The sequence below is a fragment of the Hippocampus bargibanti genome, linkage group LG10 (genome assembly GCF_051943395.1).
Source record: "Hippocampus bargibanti isolate YZ-2025 linkage group LG10, ASM5194339v1, whole genome shotgun sequence".
In the NCBI taxonomy this organism is placed as follows: domain Eukaryota; kingdom Metazoa; phylum Chordata; class Actinopteri; order Syngnathiformes; family Syngnathidae; genus Hippocampus; species Hippocampus bargibanti.
This window is the reverse complement of record NC_142743.1, coordinates 10,327,891-10,352,524: the sequence shown is the minus strand read 5'-3', so window position 1 is coordinate 10,352,524 and position 24,634 is coordinate 10,327,891. Positions and strand designations below refer to the sequence as shown.

Genomic DNA, 24,634 nt, shown 5'->3' with positions numbered 1-24,634 from the left:
GCCCCTTTCAAAACTCAAGGACACTTTACAGTCACCTACTGTTTGTTTTTTTTTTCAGTTTGGCAGAGGCCTGCTTAAATGTGAAAAAGCTATGATAATTTTATGTATTGCTTGTTTTATGATAAGTTGTACTAAGTTTAGCTTGAAAAATGCATTAGAACTGTCGGGCTCGTTGGCCATTGTGTATGGAGACAATCCTTTAAAAAATGTTAACAATCACATTAGCTTGCTCATATTGGCATGGATCGGGATCAACTACAACGTTTAACTAATGTAATGTAAAAAAAGCATTGTTATTTGTAATATGATCTTCCTTCCTAGTTCTCGTCAGCACTTTGATAGCCGTTCGGGTTTTAAGCCATTTTTCGCCAATAAGTACCCTGTAATTTTATTTAGTGGTGCCATCAAATCCAATTTCCATCCCCATCACCCAAATGAATGATACTACTCAGCATCCCCCCGTTGCCGCGGCGACAGCTTGGGGAAACAAGCATGGGCACTGTGACGGCTGCAGTGCATAAACACATGTACACACACACATCACACTCGGAACGTATACAGTTGTCACAACTTGTCACTCGCTATAACCTTGGCGCCAGAGACAATCGTAAACAGGAAGTCATAACTGCATTTTCCTCACTGACACCCCTCCTTGCTTCTTCTCACTTGTTCCACGTCTGCTTTCTTTCTGGTATTTCCTCCTCGGCTTTCCCGTCATTGTCGTCATGACACCGTTTGGCCTGTCACAAACACTCTTGAACACCCATTCCATGTGTTACATTTAAAGTTCAACCTTTGATCAGATATGAAAAATAGAACAAAAGTTTGATGACTTCAATGGTGGAATAAATTATAGAATGATTCTAAGCAACCCCCTCCCCACTGTGGGGCTATTAAAGACTTTCTGATTCGAAGCATTCAATGACATGTTTTGTACCGAGTGGGGATGTGATGTACATACATTTTTTTGTAAAGGTCCCATGCCACCAAAATTCACATTTATCCGAGTCAAACAATCGGTTGACAAAACAAAAAGATGCAGGCTGAAGTAACTTTCACGTTTCAACATTCAGTGGCCACTGCACATTTTGATTCTTTTGTAATCATTTTGGCAAGGTTGTTGAAATACCTCTTATCAGTGTCAATGTTGATGACTTATTTTTCACTTTATATGGACTTTCATAATTCATCTCATTTGTAGCCAAACGGGAGGGTTTTACGCACTCCCTAATCAAGCCGAATTCCTCTTATCATTGGCGGGTAGTAATCGCGTTTAGCCAATGGGGGGCACTTGTAGGCGGAGCTCCAACACCACCGCCAAGTTCTTGGAGGAGGCGGGGGGAGGCCGAGCCGGTGGCGGAGGAGGCGGCGGCCAACGGCGGAGTCTGCCTCGCCCTTTCCGCCCCTCAAAGCCCAAAGTCAGCAAGCAATGATCCGGCGTGCAGGTAACGACAAGAGTCTCGATACAACTCCCGGAAGCAAGCAAGTAGGCGGGCAGGTTGGCCTGAGGACATTTTGAGGTTTCTTGTAACAAATTAAAGAACGAGACTCGCTGGCATTGGAACAACATTTTATTTTTATTTTTTATTTTGTCGTATTAGTGGTCACCTTTTGTGGGGCGTCGCTGCTTGAACTTTGCCGGAGGTGACCCTCAGGTGTTTGTTTGCTAGCTCGACGAATCCTGTGGATTTACTCGAAGAAGATCAAAGTAAGGTAAGTGTAGTCCATTAATTTCATTATTGTGTGCCTGTTAATAAAGTTAATTCGTAAGAATTAAGTTTTTTGAGGGGTTAGCGTTTTATTTTCATTAGTAGGGAGCGCGCACTTTGGCGTTGTCGTGACCGTCTAAGGCGCTTCTGCACGCAGGGACGTCTGAAGTACCTCCCGGTCTTGTTGAAGCACTAGACAGGAGATAGATGCCTTGTCTTGTCCAACATCTTCAGCTCACCACATCCCACCAGCCACCAAAGCTGTGATTTCCCCCCCCCCCCCCCCTTCAAATCTCTTAATTTGCATTTGCCGTCGTCTTTATTGAGCTTTTGCATAATATTATAGCCAATTAGAACCCCACACAGCTACACACAATGACGTTGTCAACGTGGATTATTAAAAAAAAAGACTGCAATCTGAAACCAGAAAAATAAAAATAGTTGTTGCACTCAAATCATACCAAATGATCTATGAATTAATGTGAAATATTTTATTCATTCAATTTAAGTTAGAATTGCCTATCACATTCTATAATCACAACCACTTCCTAATCTATAAAGGAGTGATATGGTCACATTGACACACAATAAACAACATTCGATTATATGAATAAATCACAATATTGTGAAACAAGTCTTATTTTGACCACACTTGTCACCCAAAACACTTTGATTGATAATCATTTTTCGGTTTATTAAAATTATTGGGAATGCCATTGAGCTGTTCCAATGAATAAAAACATAAATAAGCACCAGTGTTTCATATCCTTCCACTGCCAACACAATCAAGACTGTAATACATAAACTGAACTCCTCTTAAAAAAACAATGTATTCACTGCAAAATTATGTGTTGAATTCGGTGTAATTAATCCACTGAATTGAAGAGCCTACTTGCCAATGATACGAACCAGAATCACTTCACAATTTCTTCCATCAAAAGTGCCCAAAATGGCACCTTGATGAACTCCATGTTTTATTCTATGTCAAGTGATCATTTGATGCATTTTTAGCGGCACAGGACATGAAATGGAACGAAAAGAACAAAACATGGCAGTGCCTTTATTTTATTTCATTGTTGTATTTGTTATTCGCTGAACGCACTTCCCACGTTGGATTCGTGTTTGCGTTTTGCTCTCCTCAAGTGTCCTTCTCTTGAAAAGGTTGACTTTCAGTCAACCACAGAGGTTTCCATCCGACCTGTCCGTGACGTGGCGGGGGTGACTCAATCTCTCAAGGGAACAATAGTACAGATCTTACTCGCTTAGAGTAGGAGATTCCTGCCTCTTGTGTTCGAGGGGCTACTTACTCTGCAAAAACTCACCCAGAAACTCAACAAAATTCCTTTTGTTTCTTTTCCAACCAGGAACTCCAGCAAAAACATTTGAATGTCTTTCCCTTGGACACCCCTCGGGTGCACAAATCTTTCTTGCTTTAAAAAAATCGCTAGCTAGCATGCAAACATGCAATACTTTATTTTTTTATTTTTATGATTTTTACCCTCCAAGAATGGCGAGTGGAAGAGGAGACTTCGGGCGTGGCCTCCCCGCTAATGACGGGTTAGCGTAGAAACTGCTGTTTACTGTCGCCGCTCGTTCCCTACAAGTGGATGCAAGCGATGCAGAAAAAGACTCAGTCCATCCTGTGTAGCGCCGCGGGAAGTAGCGCAATGAATTTGGAAGCTAGCATTGTTTGACACCGGAGGACAACCCTTGAAATGTTTACTCTCGTGTCAGCAGGTCGGTCCAAAGTGCTACATAACAGCAGTCGACATTGCAGACTGTTCAATTGTCTGCCAAGCGCTAGTTTGCGGTCAATCCTGCGGCTATAAAAGTCGACTTTGCCTTTGCTTTTAAATTGTCAGTTTCGAAGCATTTGACTATTGAGTACCAAGATAATTGTACAGTCATTTCACATTTTATTCTCATCATTTTTGCAATTTAGAAAAGCACATGATGAAAACATGACGCGATTGATTGACGCTTGAGTCTGGTGAGTGTTGGGCGGACGAGGGCTTGGTGGCTGAACTGCTACTGTTTAAAATGTTAAAATAAAAGATTATGCCACGTCATGGCTGCCCATCAATTGAACAAGGAGTGTCAAACTCGTTTTTGTCGCTGGCCACATTATACTTACCGTTTCCCTTGGAGGACTTTGATGACTGAAGTCCATTATAAGCTTTTATTCAAGTATTTAAAGGACAACCGATGTCACTTTTTGTGTTTCTTAACTGACATCAGAAAAACATTTTATAGCATCTAAAATACCCAAAACACGCAGTATGATATTTTTATTCAAATGCAAAACACCAAGCCCTTGGTCCTCACATCTCACATGAGTTTTCTTTACAAACCAAATGGACAAGTTCTAACATGTCGTAATGTCTCGAATGGGAGCCACCGAAAGAAAAAAACAAGTCTTGAATTTTAGATGAGAGCTCCAATGGATAGAAAATATTATCCATTCCACTCAAAACGTGCCTTCTAAAGTATTCAAATGTACAAAGTCTCTTAACATCTCTTAGAATTGGCCACAATTTGCATAATTTGCGCTTGTAAATGTCGCTGCGGAGCCATCAACAGAGACTGCTCACGTGTTTCTGGGTTGTGCTGCTCTTGTGTGATTGAAAAATAATCTTACAGAAGACTAAATTAGGCAAAAACAACACACAATAACGTTTTGGACATGTTGGCAGAAAAACATGCAGTTGGCCATGTTAGTGACAAATATCATGGAAATCCTGACCATTATCTTAAACGTTAGCTTAACAACTGCGCTAGCATGGTGCTCACGAGCCGTTTGACGTTTTGACATCCGGTGATACTTCGGTTAACAAACTTAATTGGTTCCCAGAAAGTTTATGTCAGGCGAAAAGTTCATCTGCCAAACATTTATTTCCCATAAGAAACCATTGCAAATGTGAATAATCTGTTCCCGGGTCCTCATAAAACATAATTTTCTACTAAATAAACTCCACAAAATGTACCTTATTTTATTTATAATAAGTGTGCTATTGTAATTAAAGAAATTAACTGTACTGTATAATAGTCGTTTTATTTACCTTTGTGATGGCCGTTGATGTAGTTGCCTCTTGATGATATCCGAGTGAGATTGCCCTCACTCACACGGGCCCCTGCTTACTGCTTTTCGTTCATCCAAATCAACAGAAGTTTTTCAACCTCTTCTATTGCCTGAGACCGTTGCTTAACCAACACAGAAACACCCTTAGCCACACGTATCAATGGTCGACTTAGCATACTTGTACTGGGATGTTAAATCACACAAACGCACACCTTGTTCGTGTTTTTCAATGATCTCTTCTTCTACTTGACCGTAATTTGTTTGTGTCCTCTTCGTCTTAACAATAGCCCATGGTGGGGTCTTTTTTGGTCCCATAATAGGGAAAATTTGTTTTAAAATGAGGGGTGTAATGATTCGTCATTACAGTCAACGTATCCGCACTATGAAATGATATCGCCCAAATAGAGCAATATAACATTTGGTCAAAAAATTGGTCTGATATGAATAATGTCGATCAGAAAGTGTACAATGGGTCCTTCCTGGTCTTTTTACATTATGGTGCTCACTTGAGCTAGCTGGCTACCTAGCTTGCTATCTATCTATCTATCTATCTATCTATCTATCTATCTATCTATCTATCTATCTATCTATCTATCTATCTATCTATCTATCTGTCTGTCTGTCTGTCTGTCTGTCTGTCTGTCTGTCTGTCTGTCTGTCTGTCTGTCTGTCTGTCTGTCTGTCTGTCTGTCTGTCTGTCTGTCTGTCTGTCTGTCTGTCTGTCTGTCTGTCATTCTGGGTTGAGTGAATGCTGGCGCATGTGGCTGCCGCTGCTCATCCACAGACAAACTGATCCTGTAACTGTAAAGTGACCTTGAGAGTTTTAAAAGGGGCTTATAAATTAAATGTATTATTATTATTATTATTATTATTATTATTATTATTAAAGTACTCCACTCGATAGCAAACCACATCTGCATTCAAAGGGGGTGTGGAAAACTAGTCCGCCAGCCAACACCTCGTTCGTGTTTTTCTATGATCTCCTTCTGCTCGACCTTAATTTTCGTTGTCTTTTTAGGCTTAACAATAGCCTGTGGTGGGGTCTTTTTCGGTCCCATAATAGGAAAAGTACTCCACTCTATAACGAACCACGTCTGCGCTCAAAGGGGGTGTGGAAACCTATTCTGCCACCCACCGTGTTGCTCCGTGTAGTTTGGTTCGTTTGCTGAAAATAGTTTGTATGCCAAGATTATATTCTCACAAATTTAATGTTCATAAAGCGAAAAGTTTGTAAAATAAAGCATTCGTAAGCCGGGGTATCACTGTACTTGAATCTATGGCCGTTGTTTTTACAAGAGTGCGTGGGGTAAATGTCTTTTGACCATTTTTGGCACAGTACATTGTTTTGTTTTGTTTTTGTAAAAGCTCTTATCTGTGGTAACAAATGCCAACATGAGAGAAGAATGACCGTGGTATCATCCCTGTCTTTTTCACATCTGTTAAGCTGTTTGTGTTTTTTCCCCTGTGATTTCTTTTCTATCATTTGGTTATCTAGCTTGCCACATGAAACAGTACCCAAAATAATTGTGCTTCATTTGGTTTTTTTTATGCTTCAGGAAAAAAAATAGTTTGATGTAATGGACAGTCTGGTCAAACGGCAGAGCTTCTTTCGCAATTACACCTTTAAATCAAGGCTCCACAATAGTTGTTCTTTGTGTGCATAAAGCGCAAATCCCATTGGTATCTTACTTTATTTTGCTATGATCTTTTTGTTTACAGCGTTTGTTGACGCTAAATGGTGGCTGATGATATAAAGTGAAATGGTACAGCAACAACTCTTGTTTGGAAGTTGGTGTTCAGTCATGAGTTGTTATCTTAACACTAGCTATGTGGTTTAAAAAAAAAAAAACGGTTTTGTTGACGTTAACCGTACATTAGATTTTTTTTTTTAATGGCTTATGTCCCAAAAACAAAAGTTTATAGTATTTTTCACATTTTTGATTCAAGCACAATTCATCGCATTCTTTCTGAATTGTTTCAAGTTTGTGGCCTTAAGCTGCGTCTCTTTTTTTTCTTTCTCGATTTGGCATCTTCTGCGCAACCCTCAGTAGGAGAGTGGGTCACTAAGGCTGTGTGCATTTGTGCGCGAGAGAGAATGTTTGGCTTGAGATTGTGTTTCATAGCTATATTGTGTAATTGCGAGGTGTGTCTCCGCCGTGGCCGCTCTGCCGTCTCAATTGTGAAGACGCGGCAAAATGTTGGGGGGGTGGTCAGGGTGGAGGGTGATGGTTGACTCGAAAGGAAACCTCTCACACGTTTGACATTTCTCACATTGTCCACCTCAAAATGAGATTAATCATGGCAAAGAAATGGCAAGTAAATATTATCAGGTGATGAATGGTGTGTTGCTGTTTCCCGCAGACGAGCATCGTCCCCCGTGCAGCCGACGGCATGCTGCCCCCCAGGCCGTCAGGGAGAGGGCCAGTTTGAATGGCGACATAGTGCCGCCCGTCTTCCCCGCTGTTTCAAAGCCCTCCTCCCTCCCGTCTCACCTCGCCGCCTCACCTTTGTCCTCCGCGCCAAGCCTCCGTCCGCCCAATAGCCGCCCCTGCCGCAATGGATATCCTGACAGATGACACAGAGGGCTGCTACCTGAATCGCAGCGTCAAATTTTTCTATGAGAAAAGCGGCAAGAACATCAGCGACCACTGGAGCCGCCGTGACTACGTCATCGTCTCGTTGGGGATGACCGTCTGCTTCATCGTCATTTTCTCCAACCTGCTGGTCATCGGGGCCATTTTAAAAAACAGACGTTTCCATTTCCCCATCTATTACTTGTTGGGGAATTTGGCTCTGGCAGACCTCTTCTCAGGTACGTCAACGTCTAACATGTTTTATTTATTTAGTTAGTTATTTGTTTGTTTGTTTATTTATTTACTTAAAAGCATTAGACCAGGGGTCAGGAACCCGCGGCTCCGGAGCCGCATGTGGCTCTTTCACCCCCCTGCTGCGGCTCCCTGCGGCTTTAGAAAATAAATAATGAGTATTTAATTTTATGTATATTATTTTAGTTCGTTTTTAAAATGTAATTCTAAATTTGAAGATTATGGTGATTATAAATAATACAAACTAAAACGTATTGACATTTTTTTCGCTCATAATATACGCCACAAACATCGACAGTGGACGTATATCCAGTCACAACAGCCAAATTGCGCACGATTTCTTGAATTTTTTGACCCCCAGGTAGGCCAACTATGGATAAATCTAAGAAAAGAAAAGTGTCTGAAGAAAACAGAACGTTAAATGATACGTGGGCAGATTCGTTCTCCTTCACTGCTGACGAGACGGGTTTACCGGTATGCTTAATATGTAATGAGAAGTTAGCAAACAACAAAAAGTCAAATGTCGCAAGACATTTCCAGAACAAACACACAGCATATGCTCAAAAATATCCGGATGGAGATGAGAGAAAAAGAGCCGTTTCGGAACTGATGCGGAAGGCTGATCAGAGCAAAAATAATTTTATGAAGTGGATGATCATACAGCCCTGATGTGCAGAGGCTATGCGCTGAGGTGCAGGAGCAGAAATCACATTAACCAGGTGATAAATATTTTATTTGCCATTTTGCAAATATTCTTTTTTTTTTTCTTCAAATAGACATTGAGTATTATATTTGATAGTAATCTTCAACCCAACGTCTTTTTTTCGGAGTTTAAAATGTTTTTGTTGCGTGCAGAAATGTAATTTCGCTTCTCTGTAACAGTTCATTGATTCATAAATGCAACACTATAGTTTGTTTATGCATATATCAAGGTAAAAAACGATGATGAAAAGATGCAGTGTTGTCTTCATTTTAAATGTCAAAGGGATTTTGTGGCTCCCAGTGTTTTCTTTTCTGTGGGAAATGGGTCCAAATGGCTCTTTGAGTCGTAAAGGTTGTCGACACCTGCATTAGACGATCAATGAATTCCCTGGTCAACTAAGAGGAAAATATTGGTTTTATTATTCGTTTGTTTTTGTTTGGTGTATTAATTTATTTAAAAGCATTGGATGATCAATTAATTTTTTGGTCGACTAAGAGGAAAATGTTTGGTGAATATATTTAAAAGTGTTAGACGATCAATGAATTTCCTGGGCAACTAAGGAAAATATTTTTTATTTTGTTATTTTTTTTTGCTTAGTGTATTAATTTATTTAAAAGCATTGGATGATCAATTAATTTTTTGGTCGACTAAGAGGAAAATGTTTGGTGAATATATTTAAAAGTGTTAGACGATCAATGAATTTCCTGGGCAACTAAGGAAAATATTTTTTATTTTGTTATTTTTTTTTTTTTGCTTAGTGTATTAATTTATTTAAAAGCATTTGATTATCAATTAAATTTTGATCGACTAAGAGGAAAATATTTGTTTTATTTTTATCTTTTCTGTTTGTTTGGTATATTTATTTATTGAAAAGCATCATACGATCAATTAATTTCCTGGTCGACTAAGGAAAATATTTATTCATTTATTTTAATTTTTGGGTGTATTTATTTAAAAGTATTAGATGATCAATTAATTTCCGGGCCGACTAAAAGGAAAATGTTTTTTTTTTTTTTTTTTAAACGAATTAGAGGATCGACCAATTTCCTGGTTTACTAAGAGGAAAATATTTGGGGGTTCTTTTTGTTAGTTTTTTTGGTTTATTTGTTTTATTTGTTTATTGGTTTATTTAGGTTAATTTTTCTGTTTTGTTTATTTATTAATTAGTTTATTTCTTCATTTTAACGCTTTGGACGATCAACTAATTTCCTTGGTCGACTAAGGGGAAAGTGTCAAAGTCAGCTTTATTGTCAAATATGCTAATATGCATGACATACATCACAGATGAAATTACTGTCCCCTCGGACCCAGCGTGCAGGGCACTTATAATGACTTTAACAAACATTATAAACACGAAAATGCCAATTTGCCGGGAGAGGGGAGCCGCTGCGTGTTCACGCGCCGCCATCGTAGGGAAAAATATGACATCACAAAGACACAGAGAGACATTCATTCTTCAGGACTTGCTGTACCCTCTTTGTGATGACATGAAACAGTTCTAGATGAAAGAGGAGTGGATCAGGGACGTCATGGTGCAACATGCACGTCTACTACAAGACTATTATTTATTAATGTATTTATTTATTTTAAAGAATTAGACGATCAACTAATTTCCTTGGTTGACCAAAAGAAAATAATTATTTTATTTTATTTATTGAATGGTTCCAAGCTCAAATTTCAGTGACTGCGCTGCATCGTGTAAAATGTGTCCTGGATTTGTTCTGGGTCCACTTTCCAAAGTTGACCTCGTGTTGGCCTTCTGTTTGCAATTTTTACTCAATATGTTCAAGAGGCAGCCAGCAATCCTTTCAATTTCCAAATTAAAATAATATTAATCATAAAAAAAGGCATTGTCCTGAAAACTGAAGATTGGGCTGGACTGTGTGCAAATTGATGAAAATGTTACATGAACTGCTGTCGCAAAAGCGTCAGTGCATTACAACAGACAAAGCAAAACAAAAGCAGGACCATAGAAATGCTATCAAATATGCAATGAATATTAAGATAGATAAAACCAAACTTTTTTTTTTATCTCATGAAAGATTGAACTACAAAAAAAATGTAAAAAATCTAAAATCTCTGCACCTGTCACTTTAAACACTTCCCGCAACAGTTGATATACTGTTGACTGTGTAGTAGTACGCAAAGTTTCAGTTGACGGTTTGCCTGACAAATGACAGCCACAAAGCACCGAAGACGCCCCTTGTCTCCGGGTGGTCTTTCCGCTGGAGAACATTAGTCATACCCCCTCGGCTCGCTCGCTGCCTTCTATGGGCTTGTCCTCGCCTCTGTTGTGTCAAACCAAAGAATCGCACTCGGTAGCTTTTTAGTTTAAAACATGACTTGCGAGTCTTGGCCGGCGAGGACAGCATATCTGAAGATGTGACGGTCATATAGGGGGTAGGTAATAAATGATTTGTGATTTTATGGAATATTCTTGGATAGAATAGAAGAAACTCAATCTGGATTGCGTTCTGTACCACAATGTTTTCTAATTCTGTTTTCTGAATGGCGATTGTTGGTGTTTTAATTTGGCTTTGGGCATGGGAGAACAGTGGTTAGCAAGTAGGCCTCACAGAGGTCCTAGGTTCAATCCTCTGTGGAGTTTGTATGTTCTCCACGGGCCCGCGTGGCTTTTCTCCGGGTACTCCGGTTTCCTGCCATATTCCAAAATCATCACGGCAGTCTGATTGAACACTTGAAATTGTCCCGAATTGTGCGAGTGTGAGGGTGGACGGTTTTTCGTCTCTGTATGTCCGCGATCGGCTGTCCCCAAAAGACAGCGAGGATAGGGTACAACTGCCTCAAATGACCTTGTGTCTGTCTACCTTGCTCCCCAGGTGTCTCCTACCTCCACTTGATGTTCCACACAGGCCCTTGGACGATCAAGCTGTCCAAGTACCAATGGTTCGTGCGCCAGGGTCTGATCGACACCAGCCTGACAGCATCCGTCCTCAACCTGTTAGCCGTGGCCGTGGAGCGCCACCAGACCATCTTCAACATGCAGCTGCACAGCAAAATGAGCACCCGGCGCGTCTTTGTCATCATGATCTTCATCTGGCTGGTGGCCATCGTCATGGGCCTGGTGCCCACCATGGGATGGCACTGCCTATGCGACCTGGACAAGTGCTCCACCATGGCGCCGCTCTACAGCCGCAGCTATCTGGTGTTCTGGGCCCTCCTCAACCTGCTGACTTTCTCCATCATGGTGGCCGTTTACACTCGCATCTTCTTGTACGTGAGGCACAAGAGCAAGCAGATGTCGCAGCACACCACGCAGATGAGACATCGGGAGACGGTGCTGAACCTGATGAAGACCGTCTCCATGATCTTGGGTGAGGTGGCGTGTTGGCTTTTTGGGGAGCTTCGTATTGACGCAGTTGGGGTACTACTGTCGTATGTCAAATCTTCTATCCTCGCTCTTTCTCCTTCTCGTTCATTTTCTGTCAGTGTTCAGCTTCCTTCTCCTTTCGAGCGCATGTAAATTATTCCATCTGCGAACTCAACGGAAATTCCAGTCGAACCTGATCTCCCTGCTTATACAATTGCAAAGTGAAGGGGCCTCAGACCAGATCCCGGTTGGAATCCCGTTTCCACTTGTCAGAGATGTTCGCTTGGACACTGAACAAAGGTTCGAACGCAGGAAGATTGGCTTTTACTGCCGGCAGGGGACGCAGCCATTCATGACCGACGCCCAACCTCTGCAGCTCTCCGCCAAGCTATTTATCATAATAATAATACATTTTATTTCAAGCGCCTTTCAAAGCTCTTAAGGACAATTTACAGTCACAGACAAGCATAAATAAAATGCAATTATGAATAGAAACAAGAGATTGCAATTTTAAATAGGTGGGTATTGAGGTGGCATTTGAAGGTGGGAAGAGAATCGATGTTCCGAATGTTGGAAGGAAGTGAGTTCCAGAGTTTCAGGGCAGAGCAGCTCCCATCGTACTGAGACGGGCAGGGGGGCACACAGAGGTGAAGGGAGGAAGAGGATCTTAGGGAACGAGAGGGAATAGAAATTTTAAGAAGGTCAGATAGTTTATGGGGGGGGGGCAAGATTATGGATAGCTTTAAATGTATAAAAAAGAATTTTAAAGTTAATTCTATATTTGACTGGGAGCCAGTGGAGCTCTTGGAGGACGGGCGTGATGTGGTGAAAGGATGAGGTTCTGGTGATGATCCGGGCTGAAGAATTCTGGATTAGTTGAAGTTTGTGGAAAAGTTTGTAAGGGACACCAACGATAAGTGAATTGCAATAGTCAATCCGGGAGGTGACAAGACTATGAACAAGGATAGCAGTGGTGTGAGGGGTGAGTGACGGGCGAAGCCGATTGATATTGCTTAGGTGAAAGTACGCCGATCGGGTTAAGTTATTTATATGGGAGTGGAGAGATGGTGTGCTGTCAAGGATGACACCCAGGCTTTTGACCTGATGGGAGGGAGAAACGGTCGAATTGTCAATAGTGAGAGAGAAGCTGTTAGCTTTGCTAAAGGTGGATTTGACAGTATAGGAAAATTTAAGTGATACATTAGTAAAACATAGTCATCTTAATTTGAATATTTCATATGAATTGTTGATCTCGACACACACACCTCACCTTTAAAACTCCCCTTGCGTTCCATAGTAGAACAATTCCAAATTACTTCCCCGCCCTGCTCCTTACACTATGTCCGAGCGTTTTCCAACACGACAATAAATTCCTCAAGCTGCCCCGAACCCCATTTGTCTTTTCTATCGTCGCTCAGCAGCGAGCGCCTGCCACCTCTGGCATGTGAGGGAGGCCAGGAAAACCCTGGCGTGCCTTGACAAGGAGCTGCATACTTGTGTTACTATGACACAGAGCAAAGTGTGTGTGTTGTTTTGTGGAAGAACCAACTCAAAGTTGACATCTGGTGTGTGACACTGGAATGAATCCCATCGGCCTCACGCGTTCCTCACATTGTGCGCAATCGCACTTTACGGCCGTAGCGTGCGCACGTTGTTATCAATTTGCCAAAAGGATTCCTGAGCCGCCCCAATCAAGTGTTATGATAATGAAATGTGATCATGCTAGACTAAACGGTGTGTGTGTGTGTGTGTGTGTGCGTGCATGTGTGAGAGGAATTTACAGTACATTCCCGTTTTCTCCCTGCGGGACCTCCTGCTTTGGACATTCTTCGGCAACATCCATCTGTTTTCTTGTTTCTCTAACCGGCACAATTGGATATTATTCTTTTTTCCTTATCTCCACCGAGATGAGTTTTGTTGTTTTCCTGGCCCAAATTTTGAGGAAATTGACCCAATATTTTGGTTTTATTGACTTCAATGATCAATCAGCATGATTACTATGCTGCGCAAAAAAGTAAAAAAAGTGCAAAAAAAGGTAAGAAAGTAATGTAGTTTATTCAATACATTGTAAGAATGAAAATTGTAAAGAGCAGTACATTGGAGAGACGAAACAAATTCTCAAAAAAAGACTTTATCAACATCGCAGGGATAATACTAGTACATATGCACCTAAAGCTAGCAACCACAGGTTAAAATCTTAGCGAAAGAACATAGATGGTTTGAAAGGGGAGTAAACGAAGCTGGCTTTCTAGCTGGCTATTAGCTATCTATTAGCTAGATAGCTTTCTATCCATTTGAGTTACTTCTGGGTTGAGTGAAAGCTGGCGCATGTGGCTGCCGCTGCTCACCCACAGAAAAACTTATCCGGTGACAATAAAGTGACCTTGAGAGTTTTGAAAGGCACTTGGCGCTTATAAATGGAATGTATTATTATTATTATTGTTGTTGTTGTTGTTATAATAATTATGAACTAAAAATAAAAGCATGGTAGTCGAACAAATTCATCTCACTTGACGTCTTTAATCGTCACCTGCAAACTTTTTCGTGCTAGTTTATTGTCTGAGGGGGGTAAGTAAGCCAGGATGTGGTCCGAGCAAGTTGCCTTCGTATAGGTGCATGCATGCTTTTATTTTGAAGGTCTGACTCTTGAATGGATGTGCTTTGCTGATGTTTCGAAGCAGAACAGGAGGTTTATTGCTTATGTTGTTCATAAAAGCTCGCAATGAGCAAGCTTTGAAATCCCTTGGAGGAATATTGGGGTTATGACACCAGATACAAGGGATTACAAGGGATTGTTAGTTTTGTGTTTGCTTTTTCTGCCTTTTTAATTTTTCTATTTAAATATTTGTTTATTTGAGTTTTTTTGTAGCTTTATTTTGTTTGAGTGTTTTTTATGTCATTCTTGTCAAGTGCAATATTTAAAATAAAAACCACAAAGGTTAAAAAAAGTCACTAAATATTGTGTCAAAGTAAAATCCACTAGAATTGACAAAGTTCAAATTCCTTTGTTCTGGGCTTCACACAAATGCGGACATAAACACATTTAAAATGAACTTCGCAAGCGCATGAATGATGCTTTTTTTTTTCTTTTTTTTTTTAATTGGCAACTATGGAAAAGGAATTTTTTTTTTTACCATAACCATAGTTTCATCAAAATAAAATGGACTACGGTATTCCAATAATTTACCCGCAAGCTTTTATTTATAGTAAAGAAATTGATAAATTGTGCCTACAATGTAAATCCATCCTCGGTCACGTGATGCAGTCTCGCTCTGCCTCCCTCTCCAGGCTGGTTTGTGATCTGCTGGACTCCCGGCCTGGTGGTGCTGCTGCTGGACGGCCTGGGTTGCGACCAGTGCAAAGTGCTGCGCTACGAGAAGTACTGCTTGGTGCTCGCTGAGTGCAACTCGCTGGTCAACCCCATCATCTACTCCTTTCGGGACAAAGACATGCGGAGGACCTTCAGGGAGATCCTGTGCTGCCTGTGCCAACGCGGCGGCGACAAATTGGGCACGTCCGGCGTGAACTTTAACACCCTGGACCACGAGGTACCGTCTGAGAGCAACGGAACCGATGTCACCAGTCTCAAACAAAACAGCCGCTAAGCCCTTCTTTTGCTTACTGGGATGAGCGTATGCTCACCTAGCGTCTTTTCGAGAACCGCCAAACGGGCTTGTCACATATTTTTCTCATTATTTCCAGATTTTCTTGTAAATATGTCAAACTAACACAATGCAGACGACAACAACAAAAAAAGAGAGTTCCCACATTTGAGCCCATCCTCAGCCAAACCAGCATGCGAGAAAGGAATGTTCATCTTATCTACACATTCCTCACATTTTTTGTTTTTTATTTTAGTTTTTTTTAAGTCCACATCATTTGATCCCTGTCCGTATGGCCCATCTAGTGAGGATCTTAATGATTTATTGCTTATTTTTCATGCGCTTTAAAGTGGAGGTGCTGACAAAACATGAAATAACCCGCACACAGGAAAGGACAAAAAATAAATACATAAATACATTTAAAAAGACAGACAGTGAATGCCGACAATAATAATAATAATAATACATTTAATTTCTAAGCGCCTTTCAAAACTCTCAAGGACACTTTACAGACACGGGATTTTTTTTGTGCGGGTGAGCAGCGGCAGCCATTCGCCACACCGTTCACTCTACCCGGAAGTAACACAGCAGCAAAATTACGAACGGAAGAGCAATACCGAAGTAAAAAAACAAAAGATGAAATATGAAAGTTAAACTGCAACAAACTATTTTTTCCAGTGAATTGATGAATTTGTGTTTTAATTGACATTCCTTTATTCAAAAACAGGATGCTGTTTCAATTTATTAGTGCAAAAAGTGCACAAGCTATTGACGATTCTGTTTTTGATTAAGTCTAACATTCCAGATAAGATACAAAAATGTTCATCATGGTTTTCCAAAGTACTTTTGTTGAAGCAGATTCTGAAATAGCTGAGTATGTTTGTCGGAAGCCTGAAATTGCGAGGATTTGAACAATTAAAAAAAAAAAAAAAGTCTCAACCATGACTCCATTCTCAAAAATAATTCTCAATGAATTTGATAGACGACTGTTTCGGCGAACTGGCTAATGGTTAAGTTAGCTGCTGGCAAGTGCTTAAGTTAGCTACTGGCTAATGGTGAAGCGAGCCGTTGGCTAACGGTGAAGCGTGCCATTTCATTTACAGCCACATACGATTGAAGCCCCGATCGAAAGCTCCATGCATCCTTTTCCAAGCATTTTTTAAAATACACCACGGTGACTCATACAAGCCTGGTCATCATTAACAGCCATTTAGATGTATTGCATCTTTAAAGCAAATGATTTTCAATTGAATTTTCCGCTTAGCTAGCTAAAAATCATCATCCCTCGCCATGACATGTTCTCTATCGTACCACATAAAGGCTTTAAGACAATGTAATTTTGGGTCGTGTAACTCCAGCCTCAGACGTCGCCTTGGAAAACTTTTAAACCCGACAAATCTTTCGAGATCAGCGTGCAACGATGATGAAATGCATTTGGTTGAGGGGAGAGGAGAGGCTTATTGGAATGCGGTGGTCATTTGTGACTCACCTCACTGATGGCCTCTTGGTCCCCTCTTCAGAATTTAATGGTTGTTTTTATTGCATTGCATGCAGCCAAACACATGCTGCCTTCCGGGCCGCTATCTGAATGTGTGTGTTTATATTTTGTGGAAAATACAAGCCTATGAGCATGCGCGCGCACACACACACACACACACACACACACACGCAAATATAAAAATGCACAGAGACACAGTTCGATTGCAGTTTATCAGTGGCTGGCCTTCAGTAGTGCCAATGTCTGAATCAGTCAGCTGTGGCGTGATATTACTACACGTCCACTAGAGGGTGCCAGGAAATAACTTGTGATTGATGAAACTTAAGAAATACTGTCATTAAACTGTTCACATTTTTACGATGAATGTGTGGATTCATGATAACCTCCGAAAATGGCAATATTATTTGTTATTTTTGATAGCTTTGGAGCTGTCCAGCCTTAATGATGTCCATCTAGAAAATGGCTTTCACAGTACAGTGATACCTTGGCTTACGAACTTAATTGGTTCCCAGACAGCGTGTGTAAGGAGAAAATTGTGTATCCAAAAATGTTACTTCCCATAGAAAACCATTAAAATGAGAATAATCCGTTCCCAGGTCCCCATAAAACATAATTTTCTACTTTCTAATTTTCTAAGCCTTAAAAATACACAAAATATACCTTATTTTATGTATAATGTGCTATGGTATTATAATTAAAGAAATAAACTGTACCGTATAATAAAGTGGTTTTATTTACCTTTGTGATGGCTTGATGGAATGGAGTGGTCGGTTTCCTCAGCATTAAACACTTGATGAGGAACATAGGCTTCTTTGACCATCTTGAGGAATGATCCCTTGTAGGTGCTTTCTCTGTGATAATTGTATCTAGTTCCTCATCAATTGTGTTCTCTTTAGTTGGGTTGCAGTCTACACTCTGCCTTTGAACTATCAAAGTTGAAACTCTCTCACTGTCGTCTGCCTGTGTCTTTCATGTTTAAACCACCCCCCCCCCCCTCACTGCTGCATTCTTAACCAATCACGTGGCTTTAACCGAAGACTGGGGGCAGGGAGTAGAGGACGAAAACAGTCGGCTGCCATTTTGTTGTTAGAAGAACGGGCCCGTTCGCGAACGACACATCACTCATTGAGGCAGTTCCGTATACAAAAAAAAGGTTGTGTGCCAAGGTAAAATTTTCATAAATGTAACGTTCGTAAGCCAAGGGGTTTGCAAACCGAGGCATCACTGTATATCTGCAACCAAATCCATTTCTTCTCTTCCTTCAACCATTGTGGGTTGACAAAAGCGCTATTAAATCAACACAATATATTTGCTTATGCAGCTCACTAGAGTTAGTGTGCTAGCTCTGGCCAGTATGCTCTAATCACTAGCGGCTAGTGACTAGCCATTCATGTGACTAGTCAATCACAGTTTGCGGAAACTCCGACCGGGGCCTTCGAGCAGGTCTTGGGTTGCTAACTTGAACTCTGATTGGTTAAAGCAACTGTTTCATCGACACTTATTTTATGCTCTGGGGCCTGCAGAACTGATTGTGAAGGCAACCAGGTAGATTTCTAACCCTGGTAACAAATGGTGGCTGAAATGTGATTGGTTACATGTTTACATAATTTTGAATTATTGAATAAGAATTCATGGACAAAATAAAATTCACATCAGATATTTTGCAGCCAGCACAGAAGGCCTTTCAGGCCCTGACGGCCCCTCCACTGCTGTTTATAGAGCAACATGCGTCTTGTGAGTGGTTGCCTGCATGTTTTCCACTGGGTCTTGGTCAACTAACTTGTTTTCCTCTGCTTTTTTTTCCCTGACCCGGTGTCTCTTCCCTTCCCACTTCCCCCTTCCATCCTCCACTACGCTATCACCTTTTCCTCCCTTCCTTCGCTCTTCCTGTAGAACTCAAAGTTCCGCGACGTGGAGCTGATGGAGAAGAGCAACGGGGCGCCGCTCATCAGCAAACACTTGGACAAGGCGCCATCGCCCAAGAGTTGGAAGTAAAAAAAAGTCAACAGGCACGCCTGTCCGAATGGCATAACTTATTTTTTGGCTGTGTGTGTGCGTGAGAGACGCTCGAGGCCAATCGGACCTCGTTTCCTGTTTTAGCGACCTGCCAGCGACACTCAAAACATTTTGAAACACTGCAGCGCTGCCTGCATGATGGATGTTGCCGCAACAGAGCGCCTGCAAGTCTTTTTCTTTTTTTTTCCTATTTTTTGGAGGAGCCTTTTTTTCATCACCGTTGTGAGCTCCCCAGAAAGCTTTTGTCAGCTTCCGGAAAGGAGGACACAAAAGTTAATAAACCAACAAAAGCAACGAACTAATCCATTCACGTAACTTTTTTTGTAATGTGGTCTACCATCTCAAAAATATTCCCAATGTTAGATTGATACTTTTTTGTAGCCTTTGTGGTACCTCAAAATTCAATGTTCAATACGGGTGTTCATGAGCTGAACAAGTTCAGAAGTAGAAGATGGAATTAGTTATCTATCATATTTGAACTGGTTCCCTGCCATTTTTTGGGGAATTGAAAAGCAGGATGTGAAGTGCCATTCCCAAATTTGGTTTTTTTCTTGCCGGGGGTTGCCAATAAAGCACTGGTCAGAACTCTGGCAATGTTTTTTTTCCCTTCCACTAGGGGGGCAGTATTTGCCTTTTTACAGCCGCCCCATTTCGAGCTCAGATAACTCCGGTCTTATGTAATTTAGGTTTCTTATGCTGTTGTGAATGTTTATGTAGTCCTAAGTCAATATTCAATAGGTCTTGCAATTTGAGTGAAAATGACAAAAACCCTGGCACTGGAGTGGGACACGTTTTTGCACATCGTCTGGCAGTGAATGAGTTAAATGTGACTTTTAGGCAGGAAGAAAAGGGTCTCACTCAAAATGTTCAGTTTGGCTTGCTTTGCTGCTTCGGCAATTTTCCCCACAAAAAAAAATGTCTCAATAATATTTGGTATTGTGTCAAACATTGCAAATATGTTTTTTTTTTTCAAAAATATTCAATTTTTGAAAAACAATGCATTTGTTTAAAAAAAACTCATTTAAATCTGCAAAAATAACAGACGTGGTAAAACTTAAAGGACAACCGACGCCCCGGACACATTGTGTCCATAATTTGTAGAATGACTTCTACTGAGCGTATTTTTCAAAGATTCCACGGCATATAGCTATATTTTACGTTTTAAGACTCGCGCTGAATATTCAGGAAGTCTTGTTTTTGAGTTGGTGACGATTCCTGACGTGACGTCACGTCAGGAACGCCCCTGACCGAGAAAGCGACACACAATGCATTTTGGGTACTTTGTTTGGTCTGAAAGGTTCGTGTTGATCCTTGTTGATGGTGAAATTAGGAGGAAAACGCATAAATAATGCGATGGTGAATCATGTGTTGCACCAAGACTACTATTTGATACTAGTTGATACAGTTGTGCCTTATCCAACCCCATCTCCGAGGTCATTTTGAAGTAGTTTTAGGAAACTAAGCCATTTTTATTGGTGTTTTGCATTTGACTAAAAATATCAGCCTGCGTGTTTTGGGTATTTTAGATGCTATAAAACGTTTTTCTGAGGTCAGTTAGGAAACAAAAAATGGTGTCGGTTGTCCTTTAATTCCTAAATTATATGGATCTGGAGTTATATGAGCTTGAAATGATGGAGGCTGTCCAAAATACAATGCAATGCAATACATACATCTTGGTTTATATAACACTTTAACAGCTGAAACGAACAAAGCGCTAAAATGAAAAAAACAAAAAACAAATGCTGCCCCCTCATGGCAGAGAAAAATCATTGCCAGAGGCCGTTGCCCCAGCGCTTTATTGGCACCCAAGCAAGAAAAACAAAAACCTAAACAAATTTAGGAATGGCGCTCTGTCATTTTCAATTCCTGAATACATTTGGGAATGGCAGTGAATTAGTTAAGAGCTAACATTAGTTGACCGATTAATCGACTGATTCATTGAAGCAAAGGAAATGCCGCAAAATTTGACTCCTTGGCAAAACTTTAGTCCACGGCAATATTTTGATTTCATTTTGTCTGCGTCTGTGCTGATGCAAAAAGGCATCAACCTTTTTATGAGACGGACTTTTGTGTGGGAGTGAAACATCACCTTGGTGTAGTTCCAAGTATTTATGACACCTTTTCACAACAGTGCCCAGTACAGCATTTTGGGCACTTCCACATACTGATGGAGGATCTTTTTTTTTTTTTAATACACATATGAATGACGGTGATGTCATTAAATGTTTCCCTTCTAGTGATGTCACATATCCTTTTCTGTCGGGTCCATCACAATGTGTCTCGCTGTGGTTTTGGGCTTAATCCTTCCTCTCTTTTCTTGTATCATTCCTGACCGCTTCCCTCTCTCCTGCGTGGGCTCCTCCCGCTGTGGCTTTTGGACAGTTTTTTCAACCACGTTGGCAACGAGAGTCTGTTCTGGTCTGACGTGAACCTCCGCGGATGTAAATCGTACAGCGGCTTCATCATCTTTTTGCGCCTCCTCACTCGCATGGCCCTCTTGAACGGTGCAAGAGCTTGCCTGATGGGGGACCTCTTCTGCCGGACCAAGAAACTCTTGGAGGACGAGCCGCCCATCACCGGGCGGCCTATCGGGAATATGGTAAGTATTTAAAAAAAATGTCTAATCGACATTCTATATCCTTAATTAGTGGAATATTTGATTCTAAATATTGTGTGGCGTAGATACCATATTTTTCCAGTGTATAAGGCGCATCCCCAATGAATGGTGTATTTTGAAACTTTTTCCATATATAAGGCCACTTTTCAACCAAATAACTTTGTGATAGTACTCCCCATTAACATGAATGGTTTTCCGTTCCTCATGATTGCTTAAAATGCAGCTAAACGATAGGAGTGAAAGTCAACTTGCTGGGTCCATACGCAAAGTTAGTGCTAGCTAGCCTGCACACGGCTCATTAGCTTCTACACTGCTGTCTCTCGCAGAAATATATTAATGCGAACCTTAGCATGGGGCTTGTCAAAGTGCCGCTGAAATTCGACTGTTTCATCCATGGTATTGTTGCATTGCAAATTAGAATCAAAACATTTTCTCTCCACAAAGGCGTGGGGGCATCTTTTGAAGAAAATTAAGGCTTTTGGGTGTGCCTTATCCAACCCCAAAATGCTGGAAGTCAAGTGTAAAGTTTCCACAATCTGTTATGGTTTGGGGTGCCCTGTCATCTTCTGGTGTTGATCCACTACTTTATAAAGTCCAGAGTCAATGCAGCCACCCATGAGAAATTTTAGAGCCTTTGGCAGATCAGCTCTTTAGAGATTGATTTAATTTTTCAACAGGACTTGCCACCTGCTCACTCAGCTTAAAGTACCAAAACCTGCTTCATTTTTCTGTTTATTTCATGTGATATTCTAATTATTTCAAACTCTGATTTTGCGGTGTTCATAAACTGTAAGCCATAATAATTCGAACAAATAAAAGCTTGAAATATCTCTCAATGCATGTTATGAGTATAAACATATACGTATTTCACCTTTTCAGTTGAATGACTTAAATGAATGAACTTTTGTTCAGGATATTCTAATTTTTACCTGTATATTCGGGCTCTGCACAAGTGGGTCACTAGGTTGGTTGTACAATATCAAGTTCTTTCTCCTTGGATGTTACATCACTCGATGTCAAGTTTATGAAATGGGCTTGGTTGGGCTGTGCCACCGGGCTTATTCAAACATGGGTGTAAAAAACAATTTGGTTGCATTCCAAGTCGTACTTGCAAGTCAATGATAAAAAGCAGCTGAGTAATACGCTGTTTCTCTGGGGGGGAAATCGTCAGTTGGGGTATTTAAGTCTACGTACCAGCACCGCTGGATGGATTTGACTCTGTCTATCTGAAATAAGGAAGCAACAATAAAAGCTGTAAAACAACCACATCACAACGACAATAATACACTGTTAACTTGCTAACACTATGACCAATGTCGACCAAAAATGCTATTTAGCCATTTTTGATAGCCATCTTGTATTACATGTGTTTTAGACGTACACAATGAGGAGGATTATTGTTTTGTTAACCCAAAAACTACACCGAAGTCATACAAAATAAATAAATAAAATACAATAAGAATACGATGTTTATCTTCGCAAAGTGCTAATGGTCGTAAGCTATCGTTGTGGTTGCTTTACCTTGAGCATGGTCGAAATCTGCAACGTCCTCTTAAATTCACAGTGCTTTGTGCATGTCTTCCCTTTAGCGAGTCGTGTTTAATTGCTCTTTTTTGTCACGTAGCTACTACAAACATAGAGCTTAACAGGTTACGTTACATTCTTAATGGTTGACAACTCCCCTTTTGCAAGGATGCTTTCGAAACGACCATAAATCATTAACACTAAGTATGACTTGGATACTTCCATTCATACTGTAACATGAAATAACAGCACCGTTGTATTATTTCTATGAACGTGTGGTAAAATCGCAAATTTCTCCCAGTCCTTTTGACATTGATTTGTAGTCCTTGTTTAGATAAAGAGGGCCTCCGTGTGGTCATAAGCAGGACTGCAGAAATGATCGACGAATGAACACTTGATAATAAAATAATTTGTTCGTCGCGTTTTTTTAATGACAGGAATGTCACGTTGACAACAAACTAACAAATTCGTAGGACAATGGAGATATTTTCTTTATTTTATTTAGAAATTATGGTTATGGAGAACAATGACAAAACGCGCCAGTTTATCGTATTATGAATTGCTAACTGGTACATTTAGCTTTTTATATGCGTTTTACCATTGCATATTTTTGGTAATACACAATCATTAGGCTATAATTTATCTTTAATGAATCCATTTTGGCCAACGAAAATATAACTGCTGGTTTAATTTTCTCTTTTTTATGTATTTATTTTTGGTGAAAGAAAAGAATAAAGTTTTCAAAAAGCTACAAGTATATATATACATATATACACACATATGGTATAGAAATATAGTATAGTAAATATACTGAATATGCGTATATGCATATATGTGTGTATAGTTAGTACAACTCTGCACATCTCCTTTGTTCTTAAAAATGGGCACGAGTACACTTTGTCTCCATTCTTCAGGCATCTGTTCACCATCTAAGATCTTGTTGAATAACCCAGTCAGGAACACCACCGCCACCTCTCCACGACACTTCCATACCTCGATTGGTAAATCATCAGAGCCGAGTGCCTTCCCCCCCCCTTCATCCTCTTCCGCGCCCTCCTCACTTCATCCTAGCTAATGCTTGCTACGTCTTGGTCCACAACAGTCACGTCTTCTCCTCTTTGTTCCTTCTCATTTTCCTCGTTCATCAATTCTTCAAAGTACTCTTTCCATCTTGCCATCACACTACTGGCACCTGTTAATATATTGCCATCTCTATCCTTAATTACCCGAACCTGCTGCAGGTCCTTACCATCTTTGTCTCTCTGTCTCGCCAGCTTGTAAAGATCAGTCTCACCTTCCTTGCTGTCCAGCCGAGCATACAAGTCATCATAGGCCTCTTGTTTGGCCTTTGCTACCTTTACTTTAACCGTGCGCTGCATCTCCTTGTACTGCTGTCTATTCTCGTCCATCCTCTGTGTCCCACTTCTTCTTTGCTAACCTCTTTCACTGTATACACTCCTGCACCTCCCAATTCCACCACCAAGTCTCCTTATCTACCTTTCTCCCACTCGATACACCAAGTACTTTCCGACCTGTGTCTCTGATTATGTTCGCTGTAGTTTGCCAGTCATCTGGAAGGACCTCTTGATTGTATATTGGAAACTGGGTGGAGGGGGGTTGGTACATGAGAAAATTGATTGGTGATGTGACGAATCACTCTCCTGCCTGTTGACATCATCACCAGGATCCTCCCTCTTCGTCCATCGTCCATCCTCCTCCTCCTCCTCCTC

The 24,634-nt window shown here is 40.7% G+C and overlaps 1 protein-coding gene and 1 long non-coding RNA gene across 3 annotated transcripts; one reads left to right on the top strand and one right to left on the bottom strand.

Annotated features, from left to right (window-relative positions):
- The first annotated feature begins 1,392 nt into the window (after window positions 1-1,392).
- Window positions 1,393-20,435, top strand: LOC148892369 (lysophosphatidic acid receptor 2-like). Of its 2 annotated transcripts, none has more exons than XM_089006550.1 (5): window positions 1,393-1,708; window positions 7,150-7,600; window positions 11,157-11,651; window positions 14,936-15,195; window positions 18,641-20,435. In XM_089006550.1, the coding sequence occupies exons 2-5, from the start codon at window positions 7,345-7,347 to the stop codon at window positions 18,740-18,742; spliced, it is 1,113 nt and encodes a 370-aa protein (XP_088862676.1). In that variant the 5' UTR covers window positions 1,393-1,708; window positions 7,150-7,344; the 3' UTR covers window positions 18,743-20,435. The 2 variants fall into 2 exon arrangements, with proteins under 2 accessions (XP_088862676.1, XP_088862675.1); XM_089006549.1 differs by having other exon boundaries at window positions 1,393-1,713.
- A 78-nt stretch (window positions 20,436-20,513) lies between these two features.
- On the bottom strand, window positions 20,514-23,011 carry LOC148892368 (uncharacterized). The gene is made up of 2 exons (XR_016116273.1): window positions 22,902-23,011; window positions 20,514-21,348 (listed from the first exon to the last, which is right to left on the bottom strand). It is a non-coding gene; the product is annotated as an uncharacterized LOC148892368 (long non-coding RNA).
- Window positions 23,012-24,634: the final 1,623 nt, after the last annotated feature.

What these genes read in the sequence shown, in the direction of transcription:
- LOC148892369 (XM_089006550.1), top strand. Translation starts at nt 7,345, where the DNA reads ATGGATATCCTGACAGATGACACAGAGGGCTGCTACCTGAATCGCAGC. An exon ending in TCTGGCAGACCTCTTCTCAG is followed by an intron (nt 7,601 to 11,156) that starts GTACGTCAACGT and finishes CTTGCTCCCCAG; the next exon opens with GTGTCTCCTACCTCCACTTG. An exon ending in GACCGTCTCCATGATCTTGG is followed by an intron (nt 11,652 to 14,935) that starts GTGAGGTGGCGT and finishes CTCCCTCTCCAG; the next exon opens with GCTGGTTTGTGATCTGCTGG.